The sequence below is a fragment of the Trichoplax adhaerens genome, genomic scaffold, assembly GCF_000150275.1.
Source record: "Trichoplax adhaerens TRIADscaffold_2 genomic scaffold, whole genome shotgun sequence".
NCBI classification, from domain to species: domain Eukaryota; kingdom Metazoa; phylum Placozoa; class Uniplacotomia; order Trichoplacea; family Trichoplacidae; genus Trichoplax; species Trichoplax adhaerens.
The window spans coordinates 5,145,429-5,164,395 of record NW_002060944.1 but is presented as its reverse complement, the minus strand read 5'-3'; the positions used below and the strand labels follow the sequence as shown (position 1 = coordinate 5,164,395).

Below are 18,967 nucleotides of genomic sequence, written 5' to 3'. Positions count from 1 at the left end.
AGACCCCATTTGCTTTCACAGCTGTTAAGATTTGGCACTTTCTCTGATTAGATCTCATTTCTTATTATGTGGACAATAGCATACTAATTTACTTTATCCAACTAAACACATTCTTTGGCTTAAAAATATTAACGATAATAGTATTTCTTGAAAAGTAGTACTGTATATTTCTGTAATCGCACATTGTTGTAGAGGTAAGGCTAAACTATGATCATTGCTATGTCCAAAAATAGGCTGCGGATTCATCTACTGTAAATGATAAATACAGCTTCTATTCATATACATTAATTTAACACTTTCATAGCATGATGAATTACCGTACTTCTGACAAGTTATGATAGTCTTACAAAGAGTGGCTATGATGAATCTTGAGAACAGTACTTTGGTATATGAATTATAGCAAGCATCTTCCGTAGCAGATATCGTCCATATCACATATACTATCGCATAATTAAGGGAAATATTCAAATTACGTATAATAATATTATCTATTTAGCACATAAAGTTAACTTAAAATTAGGGAAAGTAGAAAGATTTATTATATTTGTAGCTGTGTTGTCCATTTCATTTGTCTACTCTAAATAAATTAATGGAAAAGTTGACGAGCTATTTTAACTTCTCTTTACGTCCCTTTTATTTTATTAGAGCCCTTCACACTCCCTTCAAGTATCGCCTAAAAAACAATACCAAGATCAGGAACTAAGAATCAGCGATTACTCTATTTCGGATGAAGAAGATAACTCGCGTATTATCAACGAATACAACACTAAAATCAACAAGTTAAATAACACTATTAATAGCTTAAGAAGCGAGGTAAAAATATTCATTATTGCTTTGCTATATAGTACTTATTGATATTATATGAATCTACAATTTACCTGATGATAATGCAAAATATATGGAATGCTTATAAATAAATTGGTTGATCATTTCTAGGTTAATTTACAGCGTACTTTGAGAAAGATAGATAAAAAAGATGATCATCTATACGAATCTACGTTAGCTTTAAGACAAGCTGCTAATGAATTAGAGGTAAATTTTTGAAATAATATATTTAAAAGCTGCAGACAGTTATTACCTCATCATTAATCTTTAAAGATACATTGGATGCATAGCCGAAAGTTTATTAAGTTGATTTTGTTGCAGGATTACAAGACAGAATTAGACAGAGCTGAAGAAGAAAAGAATGAATTACGAAAGTCGTTAGATTTGGTTAAAAATGATGCTAATCTATCCAGGTAAGATGACAATTTAAGGCCTAAATAACAAAATACAAGCATGGCAATTTTCATTAACCCTAAAATTTCCTTAATTGCTGCATTTAGAACTGAAAATTTATATTTGGCGAATGAACGCGATCATTTACTATCGAAACTGGCCGAAGCTGAAATTGAGGAACAGCAAACAACAAAAGAAGTTCATAAATTAAAAAATCAGATGCATAAATTGAAATTAGAAGTAATGCAATATGTAATCCAACTACTGATGTAAAATATATGAGGCTAATACAGATTTTATATTCATTAACATGTAGAATAAGTATTCGTCCAAAGCAGACATTGAAGTTTTAGCTAATCAGCGAGAATTACTCTTGGATAAGCTATCAGAATTTGAAAGAATCAACCAGAGACTCCGTAGCCTTTTAAGGGATAAAGAAAAAAGAGAAGGCAGAGCTCATGTATGTTCACCTCATCGATATTACTTGGTGACAGTATTTAATAATAGAGGTATTATTACTTAACAGAGAAGTTTTCAAGAATGGAAACAAGAGAAAGGAATATTACTGGAGAAAATTGATGAATATGAAGGGAAACTACGAGTTAGTACAATGTAGATATCGTGACGTGATCTTCAATTTTAGGGCTCAAAACTACCAAATAAGCCACAGTGCAAATAAGAAAGCGAATTTATTAGCGCAATTTAATCCTGAATATCTATTTGCGCGTTTAATAGAATTTCGTACCGACTAGTTAGAATTGACAAATTAGAGTTACTGTCTTCTTTAATGATGAAGTAATTTACAAACATTCTAGCATTAATACTCAATCTAAACTCAAGTTTATTTATATAAAGTTGTCTTGATAGCGTAAATACTATCTAATTCTTATTTCTTACCATACTATATATCATATTTAACTTGCTACCGATTTTATAATAATTTCTTGGACTTTTAAAATATAGAATCGTCAACAGAGTTGAGCTCATGTCGAACAAATAAATATGTGCATAGTTATTTATTCTTCCTAATCTAGCTAAATTGCAACAAATATGTAGAGAAGCAATATGCATGCCATAAGTCTAGCTTCGATACTACTATATTATTCCAGAATTGACCTCTTTTATTTCTATTCCTTGATAAACATATTTTCTAGTATTTCATTTATCACTGTAAAACTGCAACTGACTGTAATAGTATATATGGTTGCTATTGTTAAGTAAAAAAGGTAGAAACTGAACGACGTATACTCGTATATGGCAACTTTTCGATGTTACTATATTAATACAGTATGTAGCTTTTATATTTTAATTTCTCTAGCAAAAGACATACAATTTTCTCTGTTCGTTATACTATAATGAAATTATAACTAACTTACAGTTACAAATTGCTTAATTATTATACTAAAACGCAAGATCTGCATAGATCTGACAATTCTGATATTCTTTGACAGACATTAGATACAGAACTGTGTGAACGTGAAAAAGACGTTGATCGGCTCAAGTTACGAATGACCCAAGAGAAGGCAGGCCTCATTTATATTTTTAGTATACTATAAATTCTGAAGGTTAATCTCTTCTACTAAATTTCGATAGGACCATGCGCAGACTTTTCAGCAGTTACAGATATCAGCCGAAAAATCAAAGGCGCAATTAGAAGTGGATTTAAATTCCAGAAAAGAAGAAATGCAGATGCAGCATATCAAAATCCAGGTAGATGTTCTTTAATAAGACTTCTTAATCATTACCAATCTTCACCTTTAAACGACACCTATCTTTATATTAGAATTTAGAAAGACATTTAGAACAAGAAAAATACGAAACTGATCAGCTGAGAAGATTACTGAAAGCTGCTAAGGTAAGATAGAGCTCAATACCACCAAGAAAACTAATACGTGAACTATTCAGTGTACTAGTTCACCATTTTCTTCCTGTGAATAGATCTTAAATTTTTATACGTGCATTAAAGATACCAGATATGTAATATATTCATATCTATATGATTCATAATCATAGTTTATCTTTATATTTTGATAGATTGTTTTTATTGATGTTGGTAATCATAAACTTCTAATAAAAACTTTACGGCTTAATTTTACTATAAACTTTTAAAATTTCCGGTCTTAAAATAAATATTTATGTCAACAATACCCAACTTACCTTACAAGTAATATAAAAAATTCATATTTGAGATTAGCCAGTATATTTATTGAAAAATTTCATACAACTATTATCCAGACTGTAACACTGCACTATAAATACTTTATCAATCATAGATACGATAGATTTTATATATTTTTATAGATTGATTTGCATTTGTTATTACAGGATAAAACAAGCAAGGAAAAAGGTGCATTAAAGAAAGCTGCAAAGTAAGTTCGATTATCAATAAATTCCAAGATTCTAAGTTATAAATGGAGAGTTAGGTTATCAATAATCGTCATCAATGTTTTTAGATAACTATACCCGACTAATTCACGAAAAGTAGTTATAGGTATTCAGTATAATTTTTCGATTGTTTTTGATTTGATAGAGTCTATATGGAAAGAGCACATCGTAGTCAGGATACTGCAGAAACTTATCACAACCAATATCGGGAAAAAGAGACTCAATTGGCCGAAGCTCTTGCTAATTTAGAGCAGTCACGAACTAAGCAGACTAAATTAGTGAAAGAAATCTCCCGATTAGAAAAGGAAATGATTACAGCTACTAGGTCATTAATATATCACTTACTTACTAAATATTGTTCTTTGCTGTTTATGTCACAAGCCTGATATTTAAATTAGCTAATTCTCCCTTGATTGCATATAGCCAAAAGGAAGAAATCAAGTTAAAGTGGGAAAATAGTCAAGAAGCATCCAAGGTATATACAACTATATAGTTTGTTAAATTCTCATCTCCTCAGCTCTAATTCATAGCGTAAGCGTGCAGTCGAGTTATTATTATAATAACTAGAGTTAGCGAAATGGCTGATTTTGACTTCTTTAATGCACAACATCTGCATACTATGTTATTATATCTTCATTACAAGTAACTGTCTGCATAAAGGATAATTATTAATAATAAAATTATAATAAAAGCATTTCCTTCTTCCTTATAGCTTACGATCAATAATATTAATCAGCAATTGGAAAATAAAATTACTGAAATTCAATCACTCAAAGCGGAAATTGAGAGACTTAAGGTAAAGCTAAAACAGCTATACAGTATATTAATATTATACGTTTTTCTTGTATAAGCTTTAAATTAATTAAGATGAATATAAACATGGTAATTATTTCTTAGCCTTTTTTTGTCACCCATTATTAACTCTAAATTTCAAATCATCCATTCTATATGATAGCGCATCATCGTTGAATTAGAAAATAAACTGAAGGAGACCGAACAAGCTTCTATGCAGCAGGTGAGAGAATTTCTTAAAGACTATCAGCATGTTAGTAAATGTGACATGTTTCATTGTCCTAATGTAAAATTAACATATTTCCGGGCATATTTGATGGCAACGGATGATCCAAACATTTGACGAATTTCTTCGGGTTAGATATCTAAAAATCAGCAGGAAATAAGCCAACTGCAAGGTAGCATCCAGCAATATGAAAAATTGTTAGGAGACTATAAATCTCAGGTAACTTTAACGACAAGAGAATATTTTGTAAGGGTTTCCTTCTAACATTCTCCCAATTTAAATATACAAATATTTTCCACTTGCTCGTACGTGTTGGTTTGAGAAATAGATTTCCTTATATTGATAACGATGTTATTGACTATGTTTATCTAGATTGAAAAATATCGTCAAGATGTCGATGAGCATTCTATCCGATTACATAAACAGGAGCAGGAGAGTTCCAAGATGCAGCAAGAAGGTGTCTTTGAAATGGAAAAGGTATAGTATTATCTATAGGACATTGTAGCCTTTCTGCTATATAGTCAAATAAATAAATAATCGCTTGTCTTTGCGGCCAAAGCGCCCTATAAGAATCCATTCTTAGCCTTTCATGAGAATATGTAATAAAGACTATTACCTCACTTAATTCATATGGGTATTATATTATTATAATTGCAGATGAGAATGAAATTGCAGCAGCGCTTATCAGAACTGGAACCTTTACCAGATCTGCTCAAAGTATGAAGGAATATTAGTTTCCATTAATAGCGATTAGGGTCAATAAATCACTCTTTGATTATAATTATTATGTAAATTATATATATTGATATAGACAACAGAGATTCGATTTCAGGAAGCACAAGAAAGAATTGTCGGTTACGAAAAACGTCTAACGGATCAAATGAAATTAAATGCAGAATTAACAAATAAATATGACACTCAAATGGCGCAAGCCAGTGAGCTTAAGCTAAAATCGTATACATTAACCGAAGAGAGTAAAGGTCATCAGGAGAAAATAGAAAATTTGAATAGGTAATTCATATTTTAAATCGGTCGATTCCAATCCTTGAGCTAACCCAGCGCTTCAACTTATCATGTATCGTGCAAAATTTTATGAACTAGTACGTACACTGCACCACAGTTGATGTAAATATTTGTGTAATTTAGGAAAGTTAAAGACTTGGAACAACAGAATCGTGATTACGCTAATTTGGTTAACAAGCGGGAAGATACTATTCAACAAATGGAGGTAGATAGTTACGGCATAGGATCATCACTTCATATCTGAATGTCTGTATGAGTATTTTTCAATCAAATATCTGGATATTGGGATATGATAGAATGACTAGATATCAAGGCCTTCATATTGTCCATGCTTGTCATTTTCTAGATAAACTAAATTTGAGTTGATAACAATATTGTATGTATATCTATTCACGATGAGAACGTTATTTATGCATTAAAATACTATAACTTTGAAATTGTCCAAAGATCTATTTTTATATCACTTTTATCCGGTGTAATTTATATTAGGATCGGTTAGATGAGAAAACCAGGGAACATACAACCAATATTCGACAATATGAAACTGCATTGGCCGATGCAAGGAGACAATCGGAGATGCAACGGGAACGTCTTACTGCTAAAGTATGCCAAAAGTTATACGAAACGCTAATTTTTCATGCATAATACAGTTATAATTATCATGTGGCGTATATCAAACCTTTATGCTAATGTTTTTGAAAATATTGATGTCCATGGTTAACAGGATCGTGAAGCACAAAAGCGAATAATTGAATTAGAAGGAGAAATTAATAAGCTTAACAATACCAATGTCCAATACAAACGATTAAAAGAAGAGGTTAGATTTATTGATCTTGCATTTACTGTATTCGACTATTTATAATTTATAGTAATGTAATTGATATTGCTGTGATGACATTTTGCTGAAATATTTTTGCGCAAACTATTATTTTTAGCTAGTTATCGTGTTTATAGTTATTTATAGAAACAAGTTCATTTATGAAATCCATGATAATTTTAACTGATATATAGGCGGAAAGAAAGTGCAACTCTAGACTCAATGATATGAAGGATCGCCTTGAACAAGCGAACAACACTACACGCACTATGCAAAATTATGTCTCCTTCCTAAAATCAACATACTCCAGCGTTTTTGGTAACAGTGATACACTCAATTCTACTCTATCTCCAATACAATCACCTCTTAAAAGTTAAAAAAGACGCGAGAAGTAGATTGCTGAAAATTAAAGACTATTTAATATTAGACTGTTTTACATAGATTTAATGACCAACAAAGTTTAAACAAACTACCTTTGTACGAGCATCTAATTTCTTCCTCTATTTCTAATGCAAGATTTAAATACATGTTATTTATTGTTAAGTAGCTTAGTTAATAGTATCTGAATTCGGAAGTTGCGTACACTAGTTACGCTATACGAGTATCTACAGTAGCCTTGCATCATTATATCTTTTTACTGATTTTAATGAAGATCGACAGCTTTTACTTTAAAAATCATGCTGTGTTTGTATTAAAATTCGAATTCGCATCGTTTAAGTTTTTAATAGCTTAATATAAGAGTGCAATCAAATTTTGCTATTGCAGATTGCTTACATTATCTATAAAATTATGTAGTTTAACAATAATTTAATCGGTATATCACAGTTCAACAAGTAGCACTGCTGCATTTCATTTTATTTCCTCCGATATTGATCCCTGCCATGTAAATAATAACAAATATGTTCCCTACATGCGATGCACTATCGCATTGTAGGCTATTGTAACAATTCACTGCAGTACTATTGTTACTTTTCACCAATAATATTGCACATACTTTCAGGAAATATATAATCAATAAAACACATATCAAAAGTTATTAGATATGCACGCTTATTGTAAAATACTACTGATTACTCTGCATTAGATACTTGATTACAACAATAAATTTACTGAATATCCAATTGTTCATAGTACATTATACATTGAAATAGTGTACGATAGAGGAAAGGTGGCAATTAAATTTTAAATTACCGATTTTATAAAATCTGCGATCAAAACTACTTCCTCAACGGTATCATAATATTGCATTCTACTTTTTGCGACGCATATACAGTACATATATATAAATTTTGCATGCACCTTTTTATATATATGTATATGCGTAAATATACTGATTATACAACACAGTAAATTGTTACAGCACAGTATAACAGTTAATATTATGTATATGCCTTGCAATGAAAATAACTAGAGTTAAATCTAAACTTTTCATCAGTTGACGGTAAAACATTTTGCTATCACATCCTACCGTACTATACTACTGTATGCAAGTATGTCGATCTAAAAATAGAATTATCGTAATACTATATACTCGGCTGAAGCAAAAACTTATCAATATTTTTGTATTATGGATGGTTACTGTTAGTTAGGTGTTAATAAACTATAATATACTTTCTACAACTAAAAAACATCAATTGAATGATAACCGTAGAATCGATGCCTATTAATAACAATACAGTACATGCGATGATATTGTACGAGTACGTGTCGTAGTAGTATTTTTAGTCTTAGCATATCAGATACTGATGACTTAATTTGTTATTTTTCCTAGTTTAAACCATAGATGAACCCTACAAGGGATAATGTTTTTGCTAATAACGCCCATACAGTCAATTTTAAGACAATATCTGGATATATGTTGTTGGAACTTTGCCTCTTTGATTGCCTCTCTCAGCCATGATCCAGTCTTCATCCATACCTGGGACAGCAAGAACTGTAATAATTTCGTCTGCTAATAGACTTAATTCAGAAGCATTGGCAGCATCATAATCGTATAGTACTTTGGCACGACTTGCTACATTAACCGCAGGCTTCAATGGAGACATTTCTTCATTAGCGATATCGTCCCTAGAAGTTGAGTTTGTACCAACAGTGGCGTTAGGTGCAAATGCGTCGGTGCTACAGTATAAAGACGATTGGGGAAGTGATTGATATTTAATTAGATGGATGTAAGCAGCATTGATATTAAGTGTTATAAACCAATTAATAGCCAATACTAATTATACTGCATTGATGAGAAATAAATCTCGTACTACCAGAATACCAAATAAATTACCTAATTATTAATATAAATTATCAAATTATATTTAAATCCTCTATTTATATTTTATACGATATTATCATAATTCCTATAGCACAATTTAAAAAATCAACGATTTTCCGTCTATTATATGATGATCTACACATTAAATGTTATAAAATTATGCTATCAATAATTACAGTTGTAACTTTCACAGTTGACTACGGCTAAAAACAATATATTGCCATAAAGAAAACGTATCTCTACCTGTTTAATTGCTTTTGCAACTCGATCAATTCACGGTAGCTAGTAAGATAATACTTAAGTTGTGCTTCAACAAATTCTCCTAAACTACGGAGTTGATTGGTCTGCAGTATTCCGATAGATAATTATATAAAGGAGAAAATAAAAAATTAAATTAGAGAAGTTAAATTCTTTATGAACATTTTTTAAAAACAGAATGCTCTTATGAATCAATAAGTTGCATTCCAGAACTGACACTGGTAATCAGATCTTACCATGTAATACAATACGGTAGGTTGCAATATATCAGTAATGATCAATAATGACGTCAAATACTGTAAAATTAGCCGCATTTTTCATATATGCAGGTGTAAGTTTATAACGTTATTCGTGCGGCAATTTACTAAATTTTAATATAACTAATTTAGTGTATTTTGTTTCAATAAAATAGAACCAAGTTATGCTACAAAATATGTATAGCTCGCTACAATTGTGATACTATAGCACGTAACTTATACTGCTTTGTGTAGTACTGTTTACAGTATATTGTACACTACAAGTCTACTAGTAGTATTTTAGAATGCAATTCTCGGTTTGTTTATTTTGGACTGTAAAGTGTGATTCTATATACAAAATAAATAACAAGTTTCCCAGCATTTTAGCCACTCAGAACACGTACATGTGTACTTCCAACGCCATCCAACATCAACTTTGTTATTTCATGTTGACGATCAAATTCACTTTGTGCAGCACGTAAATCGTTATCAGCCTGCAGTATTACAAAAACTTGGTATTTTAATTACGTTACAAGAATAGCTAACTGTCGTTTAAGAATTATTGTAAGCCATTGATATCGTTGCATTTGTATCATAATCATTATCTTCTGTATCTTTGTAAGTTACATTTAAATGTACAATAGAAGGAATGAAAATAAAACGCTGTTCTTGGCCGGTAAAACTAAATCAAAAATTGAAACTAAAATCTATACTAGTAAATCTTACGTATGTAGTAGTTTTATCTAATTACAATTTACAATTAATTATTTCATAAGCGTATTACTAATATAAACGAATAAATTATCTTGTATTAGCCACTAACGCCAGCTATACAACCAATACAAGAATCATAAAAAGGAAACTAGTTACGAATAAAAGAAATTTTAACTTACCGCTTGAGCTTTTTCCGTACTGACAGCTTTCTTTAATTTACTCTTACAGGCATCTAGATCTAATCTCTTGACAGCGAGTAGTTTTCTTTCTTTCTACATTTATCAAGTGATATCAAATATTAAAATAATATTATGAATTTAGAACAAATAACAAGCAAATTACATAGATATCATTCTGTAATAAACAATCAACTTAATCTGGAGTAAACTAGAATTCTCCACTGTATAATCTTTAGTCTATGGGTAGTAATGTATTACAGAATTAACACCGAAGTAAATTTACGACTTCAGAGGATATCTTTCAAGTGCTACACTGCTATTATAACATTAGTGACCAAATACAAAATTATAAGTAAAAAATTGGTCAATAACTGCGTATAATAAGGTGGAAGGTAACGTATGTCATACAGTTGGAAAGTAAGGATTTATAAAGGTAGAGTAAAATTGGTACAGGTAAAAAATTGAAATTGTGTCTTGAAATGCTATAAGAATCTATTTAGCGGATTTATTATAATTATTATGCTCGTAGATAGTATTAAAGGCAAGTGTATAATTTGTTTGCAATAAGATTGAATACTACTACAGTTCATTGATAACTATAATGATAGAACAAAATTGAAAGGATGACCAAACATATTTTATTACATACGCTGATAGATTTGCAATCATTTTCTATATAGGTTTTGCATGGCTTTATAAATTTTCTAGCGGAAGTTTCAACAAATTCCCTCTCGGATAAACCAATCTTTGCTTGCACATTTCCGACCTTAATTAAAGCACCACCTATGGTAAAGTTAACAGAGAAATCATTCAGAATTTTAAAATCATGACGCCATTTTAGAATATCAGCGCGCCATTGTACGCATAAATGGTAATATTTACAATATAATTACGATTACTTTGTGACCTAATAGGTGATAATTTTTTCTTCATATTCAAATTTTACTTTCATGATCAAAATAATTAACTTTCAGATGAAAAATAACTTATTGAAGCTATTGAATGATATTAACTGTAGTTATAATACGAAGTACGGTATATTAACACATTATTGTGGTCCTGATTATAATTAATTAGTAAAAGTACCGAAAGTTTTTAAAAAATTCTTTGTAAATTTAGGACTAGAAACACCGTATCATATGTGTTTACTACTTGGTAGGCAATACTGACAGAAAGAGCTTGGCTAAAAATTATTTAACTTGGTCCCTATAATACACTAGTAAGTAAGTTTACCAAGAGCAGTGTTAGGTCCATAATCATTGCCAGCACTTGTCATTAATTGACCAAGAACTTCATGATTCGTCAATCTTGGACGTTTTTTCTTATCCAATTTTTCAAGGAAAAATTCTTCCATTCGAACAGCTAGTAAGCAAATAAAGATAACATGTGTCTTTTATCGTACTTGTATATGAGTAGTATCAAATCATAAGGTACAGTATTCGAGCATGACTATAAGTATACGCATTTGTTGCAATAGTTTTAGTCAACTGTCAGTGTTATTCTATAGAGATAACAAATTTGCAATTCTTTTAGAATGATCGGATAGCGGTATGATATTACAAAAAACTGTACCGATGTTATTAACGACTTCTTATCAACAAAAAAAAAGCAATAAAATAGAGTAGAAAATTTAGAAATAGTGTGCTCATCTAGTTAGGATGAATTGATCAAAAGTCAATCATCCACGATTTATCCTCTATTATTAAAATATAATTTTTACTTTAATTGCTACAGCTAGAAAATATCCAATACAATCAATTACTATTACATGAAAGCTATCAAAACTTGCATAATTAATCGTAACAAGTCTACATGGACAAATTGGATTCATTAATAATTAATTTGGTAATACAAGTTGTATTATTCCAGTTAAAGATCTGTACAAATAAGAGAAAGACGCTAGTATGCTCATCTAGCGTATAACATGGAAAGTTGGTCTCTTTGAATGAAAGTAATAAACAGCGAAATCTTTACTATAGAGAGACTGGATCAGGTCCAGTGTATTCGGCTTGATCGTAAGACTAATCCGAGTAAGTGATTGCTATTGAGACCCAAAATCAAGACAAAGAAAATAGTGATTATTTGATCCACCTACTTGGATTAGGCTGTAGAACATTTTCCATTTGTTTGCAGAGTTTTTCAGTCCATACTTTGGTACGATCAGCTCTACGTTGTAAATTTTCAAATTGAGGATCGTATTGAGTCTTTTCTGAATGGCCAATTTTCTCTTCAGTATACTAGATATATCCAAGAAAATGATACGCTTACTACTCATCCAAATAGTAACAATAATCTTTCAAGTCATCTGATCGATCAATTGCCTGAATAATACTGCGGTTATCATTCTAAACAAGATCGATGATGGCATTGTAGACTAATGATGCACGATTATATTCTAAGTCATTTTTTGTATGTATTGAAGAGATATTGATCTACTGATTTAGCTCTGTCTTTCATCCGATTACAAGGATACTATAGCATAGCAAAGTAAATATATAATTTTAATCGATGTAGTTATTTGAGGGATATGAAAGTAAAAGCAACACAGTGTACGATTGTGGTTCATGATTTTACAAGTACTTTTGATAAGTTGATACAAATGATTGTATTGTAATGGAGATAAAATGATCATTCATAGTAGAATTATTATGGGAATGAGAAAAATAGTCGAATATTTCTCATCTCAATTTTATTATCCATCCAATCATTTTGGATTTTCCAAGTGCATACCACACTCTTCCCCTCTAATCTAATATTAGTAGCTTTACTAGTAGTGTCAACGAACATGGCAGTAAATATTGTCTAGGTGTAATAACATGATGTGCGTGAATGTCATTTTATCCTCGGTATGCTACTCTATGCCACTGTTGTTGTGTGGTAATAAAAGTATACTCCTATTAACCCCCAGAATTAAAAATCAGAGATTGATGAAATTGAAACAATGTTGATCACTATCTACAACGTTGATGGTGTTCTTCTCGTTATTGGACGGATGTAACATATTGCTCACTGTTCATGAGTGATGTATGAAGATTTCATGTTCTACAGTATACAAGCACCCCCAAAACGGGCTCTTATCATTTTAACAACTGTATATGCTGAATAGATTGGGTTGATCGCAATCATTCTACCTAGTGATGACAAGCACGGCTTTAGAAATGATCAAGAAATTCAAATAAGCGATCGATCCAACGTTCGATTGACAATTTAATTGAGTTAAGGCGTTTCTCACCAGTCGATCCTAGCATGTAGCCACGTAGTGTAGCTACAGTATTACCATAGCCTTCCATTACTTACAGCAGTATTGTGATACTAAGCCGACGCAAGACACTGTGCACTGTACAGTATTATTGTGCGTCATCGACAGTAACGTCATCCGTTGAACAACCGAAGTAGCCAAAAAAATGTCTGTGTTTTCAACGCACTGCAGAGAAAAAATTCACTGGTTATACTAGTTGGGGCTATCGATATAACAGTTGATTCTTTCATTTATACTTGGAAATGTACTGTAGGTTATCATGAAATATACTTAGATACATGCAATGGAAAATAGGAAAGGTGAAATTCCAACCCTTGAGCCATTACTGTCGAGAGTGTCTTTGACTAGTTTCATTAATGCTGTTGCAGAGAATTGAACTTACTATACAACACTTTTGCTATGTTGTTCCATATACTGTACTATCGCTGATTGCTGATCGTCTCTAGACGTGAATTTTTATGTCTTTCTAGTCTGGCGTTGTTATTAAATAAGTACAGCCATTGTAGCTAAGTTGACAATCCGAGGGGTAAAAAGGACGTGTGAAAGACAGTAGTGTTGGGAAGAGAGTACTACAGTATAGAGCAGCGACTATCCACTCGAGTGTCCTGTTCAATCGATCAATAAGCATAGACGAAAAATTCCATGATTACGCTGTTAAATGATCATTTTACCTGTCTAGCACGAGAGAAAGCCGTAGCGGCATCGTTAGCAAAGCGTTGAAAAGATTCCATAATTGCTAGCAAGGGCAATGGAGGTTAGTAATAATGTACGTTAATTTAATGAAAAATTTTCCACACTGATTGACTAGCCAAATGTTGTGACGTTGTGAAATAGACTGGCTGCGGTGAGAAGGAGAATTTAATACTGTATGTGCTGTACAGTGTACTGTACAGTATGGTACTGTACATGCACCGCCAATGTCTATCATGCAATTCTTAGGCTGCGGTATCATACTGTACGGTACTGTACAATACCGTACAGTACTCTGCTTGTGTGCTTACCGTACAGTACACTGTAACATAGTGTACAATGTACAGTATTGTACTGCACGCTACAGTATAATAATAGTGCAGTAATTACAAAACGGAAACCAATCGACTAGTGACGTTACGAGGTCATACTGTGCCCCTCAGGAGTGTCTTAAACCAGGGATTTCTATCAAAGTTTTCTTCCTCTCCTTAATGAATTCGCTAATGCTGACTCCTTAAGAAGCAATTTTTTCAAAAATCTAGCGATTTCTTACCTTTAAAACATTGTAAAAGATTGATGGATAGTGCTAGAACTACAGAATAACGTCCATTTTTTAAAAGCCCCCTGCTTAAACACTTGCACTGTAGTCAACTCACTGTCTCGATATGGCACAGTAATGGAGCACAAGTCTGCTAAAACAACTTAATAAACACCATGCGTATACTGGAGCTACTGATCGCTTCATCAGTTCACATTTTGGCATACGTCGACTGTTTAAAGTATCTAGTTTATTTCATTTTTGGGGGAGCTGTTAACCAAGATTCCCTACGGCTGCAGCCCTCCGCAAAAAAACTTTATTCAAGTGGTGACAGTCATTATGGACCTAATTAGTGGCGGGATGATTGCGCTACTACTAGAACAAAAATCTCGAATCCAGCAGTTGCTATAAATAACCCCATGAGTCATTACATAAGCACATCCAAAAGTTGACCAAGTCCTAGGCTACAATACACTAATTCTGTATAGCGTGATTGTATTGTATGGGTACATTGGTAGGACGGCAAGAAAAGGTTCCAAATATCAATTTCATTTCCCTTTCATTACGTCATTTCATAAAGCCAATGGTAGCACTAAATTTAGAGTTTATTATTGACCCCAAATTTAGTAATACTAATTTACTAAAGTATTGCAGTGCTCGCCTGAGTTTATTACTAGCGGCAATATCACTGAAGAATTGAATACAGAGACTGCATTGAGCATAATTATAATGATAGAAAATAGTGTTTGTATTGAGATCAATTCAGGACATGCAATTCTTTCATTTAGAGCGCTAGAATTCATTCATTAATATAATGGAGCAAAATGAAATATTTGTAACTGTAAATATAGGTTGTTTTGGATTCATTTAGGAATGCCTCGTTAAAGCATTAATGAAGTATAACATAGTGTTTGTATTTAGGTCAATTTTAGATATCCGGTTCATTCTTCATTCTAATTTAATAGAACTAGCTTTGTCTGGCATGCTTCGCCGTGGAGACTATTAACACGAAGTATTATACTGTAAAGTAAGGATCAAATTTTAGAGTCATGGCCTACTACTGAGTGGGATAGGCGTACAGTCAATGCAAAGTAATAATGTACACGGCGAAGCAATCCGGGCAAGCTAGTATCATTGAAAAATTGAATACAGATGCTATATATTAACTGCGGTACTGTAGCATATCGTGTTTGTATTTAGGTCAATTTCAGGATAAGCAGTTGTTCTTTCATTCCAATTTAATATACGAGATACAGTCTAGAACTGACCAGAAAGGAATCTTCAATTTATTTTGCCCTTATTTAGTAATACGTCGTCAAGTGAAAGTGCTCTCGTGAGCCTACTACTAACCGCAATATCACTAAAGAATTGAATACAGACGCAAGCATGAAATAGAGGATATTGAGTTCTCTCATAATACTCGTGTACCAAAATGAAACATTTTTAATTGATAATAAATTATTCATTCATTGAATCTCGTTGATCACGTCATAGAAGAGAGTCAGAGATGGAGATGACTAAATTGAAAGTTTATTTTGAACTCATTGAGTAAAATCCTTCGTCCACCAGTAAGTGCTATCCTAAGCTCACGGCAATCGCAATATCGTTGACAAGCTGAATTCAAGCATGATACTCGTATGAAGAGCATAACACAGTAAATATGCATAGAGCATTTGCATTGAGGATATTCAATCTCCCGACAAAGTAGTTATATAGAAATTATTGCTATACCAGCCGAATCCGTACACCCAGCTGCACATTAATTACATAATTTATACACATTACATAGTAAGATCCGAAGCTCGCAACTAGCCGGCATAATAAAATTCATAGACGTATCTGAAACCTACACATCGTGTATAATATCGTATTTGCCGCAAACAGTGAGTGTATCCTATGTCATTGCTATAGAACGACACAGTACGTAATTCTAGGCCATATAGAGGTTTTATATGTGGTTGTATAGTAATTAATTATTGCCATAAACTTAAAAGAGAAACACAAAGTGCTATCGTCAATCACAGTACCATTGAAGAGCCGCATGTGGTAAGCATATGAGAAACACAGAACAGTATACGCAACGATCCGGCTTAACACTGGTTTGCAGCTGCACTGCCAGAGGTATTGCCTTCTGTCCAGTCAGTGCTAAAACTTTGCTTTATTACATATAGTGCCAAGGAAGTTATGGTGATTATTTACAACTGAAACCAGAAGACAAATTGGCAAATTGTTTTTAATATTCAAATATGCAATCATAAGTACAGTTATACAGGAATAGTTTTAAAAAGTTCATGGTAGCAAGTATAATTATAGTGTAGGAATAGTTACTTGCCATCAAAAGTGTTATTCTACTATACTAGGAGGTATGAACCTTTTACTCTAGTTTCACATTTTAGTGGCAGTCTCTTATTACCACAAAGAAAATGGAGGGTTAACGCCGATATTCCTAAGTTGAATTCTTTTATTTTGATCCTCACTAGCTCCTTCATATCAGTGTAAATATAAGTTATAGTGTAGCAAGTTAAATTATTAGTGCGCATAAAACCAAATTGATATTGCACAATTCTTTTTCTGCCTCAGGAATGTTATACCAGATGAAAAATAAAATAAACAAAAAAGCGTATTTACCAGGTTAATAAATTTAAGATAGATTAACTGATAGTGTCATTTAGATCGTGTCTCCTGTATATACTTATACGCTTACGCGCAAACATATAGCAACATGTGCCTTGAGTTGTACCAACACATCTCAAAAACTAATACATCAGTTATTATACTTAATGTCCACATTTCTTCAGCACACGAAAGTTATGCATACATTATCAATTGGTGAGTATATCAATCTCATTCCTTTCTAGTTGAGAGGAAAAGGAGACTGCAATAATACTTTATACAATTCAATATCGAAATTTTAAGTAGTCTACAGCATAAAATTAATCTAAAGCCTAGCAGATGGTATATCGTGGAAAAAATGATATCACGATAATTTCGGTAAACTATAATTTACTATAACTAAACTGTAAATGAATATAAGCGGACATAAAGCAATTCTACTGTATATACTTGTATATACGTATTTATATAGAGAGAGAATCCTAATTAACCTACTACTGTAGTTACATTCTAAGTCTGGATAATACAGTGTCCGTTTACTTACAATAATTCAATACGCATTGTAACAGATCACATAAGAGTGTTCATCAAGATTACAAAAAACAATACAATATTAACAAAAAATTTTTAATAACATATCAAGTGAGGTACAAAGTACAGTACATCATAAGGTTTATATAAATCGAAAATAAAATAACAGTTTTATCGTAAAGGTAATTATACAATAATAGTCTCGTGAACTCAATTATGAAACGCGAAAGAAACAAATAATACGTTCTGTGTAGGTAAAAAATGCAAAGATAGGACTCTTATCCTACATACTGATATCATTGATAATTCTTACTAGCATGATGGAGATATTTGCGTGCAAATCATAATTGCCGTCAGCATTTAAACCAATGGCACATATTATATGAATAATATAGATATGTATTCTCAGCTCACCCAGTATAAAAAGTCATAAGTAATTAAATTATATATTCAAATTGTGATTAAGTTGTCTAGATGTCCAATCACTCGGTATCCGTTTTCTTGGAAGCATTTGCAATAACGTCCTCTCCTGCTGACCCCAAACTGAGTATCTAAGTTGTAGGTTTACCATTTTTTAAAATTTAGAGGAGTCTAGATAGTAACAGTATTCCTCAAAATTTCTAACAATAATACTGCTAGTTAATCGGTAATGTAGACTGCAATACCTTTTCTTGATATTTTGTTATTTTCTCATTAGCACTTTGCATTTCTGCTTTGTACGCCTCTACAGTCTTTTCCAGTGCATCAATTTTCTTATCTTGATCAGCTACTTTATCTTTAAAAGCTACAAGCTCTTCCTTCAACATTACTTCACGAGCATTAGCGCTTCGTAGTTCTAACTTTAATGTACTATTTGGGTCATTTACAATCAAATCATCAACATGCTTTTTCATCTTTCTTAGTAAAATTGCGGTTTCTGCCTGATTTTGCTGAGAAACAGATAATTGCTTCTTTAAACGGGTTATCATATCAATTTCTTCTGGTGATTTACCATTCATATCAATATCATCCAAACGTGTATATTGTTCCAACTAAAAGATGAATTCGTTTGATATTAGTTAAATGAGATCCACTAAGTTACTTCTAATTTAAAATACACCAGCACTATTCTTGTTGACTCACATTCGATTTCAACTCTTCGATTTGGCTATAAGCAGTAACAAGCTCAGACTGAGCTGCCGCTTCCCGTTTTTTTGTTTCGGAGAGCTCCAGATGGAGCAATTCC

The 18,967-nt window shown here is 32.0% G+C and overlaps 1 protein-coding gene across 1 annotated transcript; it reads right to left on the bottom strand.

The window, feature by feature from the left end:
• Positions 1–7,848: 7,848 nt before the first annotated feature.
• Positions 7,849–14,101, bottom strand: TRIADDRAFT_37214 (expressed hypothetical protein; the record flags this gene model as incomplete). Its single annotated transcript, XM_002109415.1, has 8 exons — positions 7,849–8,579; positions 8,968–9,068; positions 9,623–9,729; positions 10,108–10,204; positions 10,761–10,894; positions 11,345–11,473; positions 12,207–12,348; positions 14,042–14,101. 8 exons carry the CDS (start codon positions 14,099–14,101, stop codon positions 8,297–8,299), a joined length of 1,053 nt encoding a protein of 350 aa, XP_002109451.1. The 3' UTR covers positions 7,849–8,296.
• Between the last annotated feature and the right edge of the window lie 4,866 nt (positions 14,102–18,967).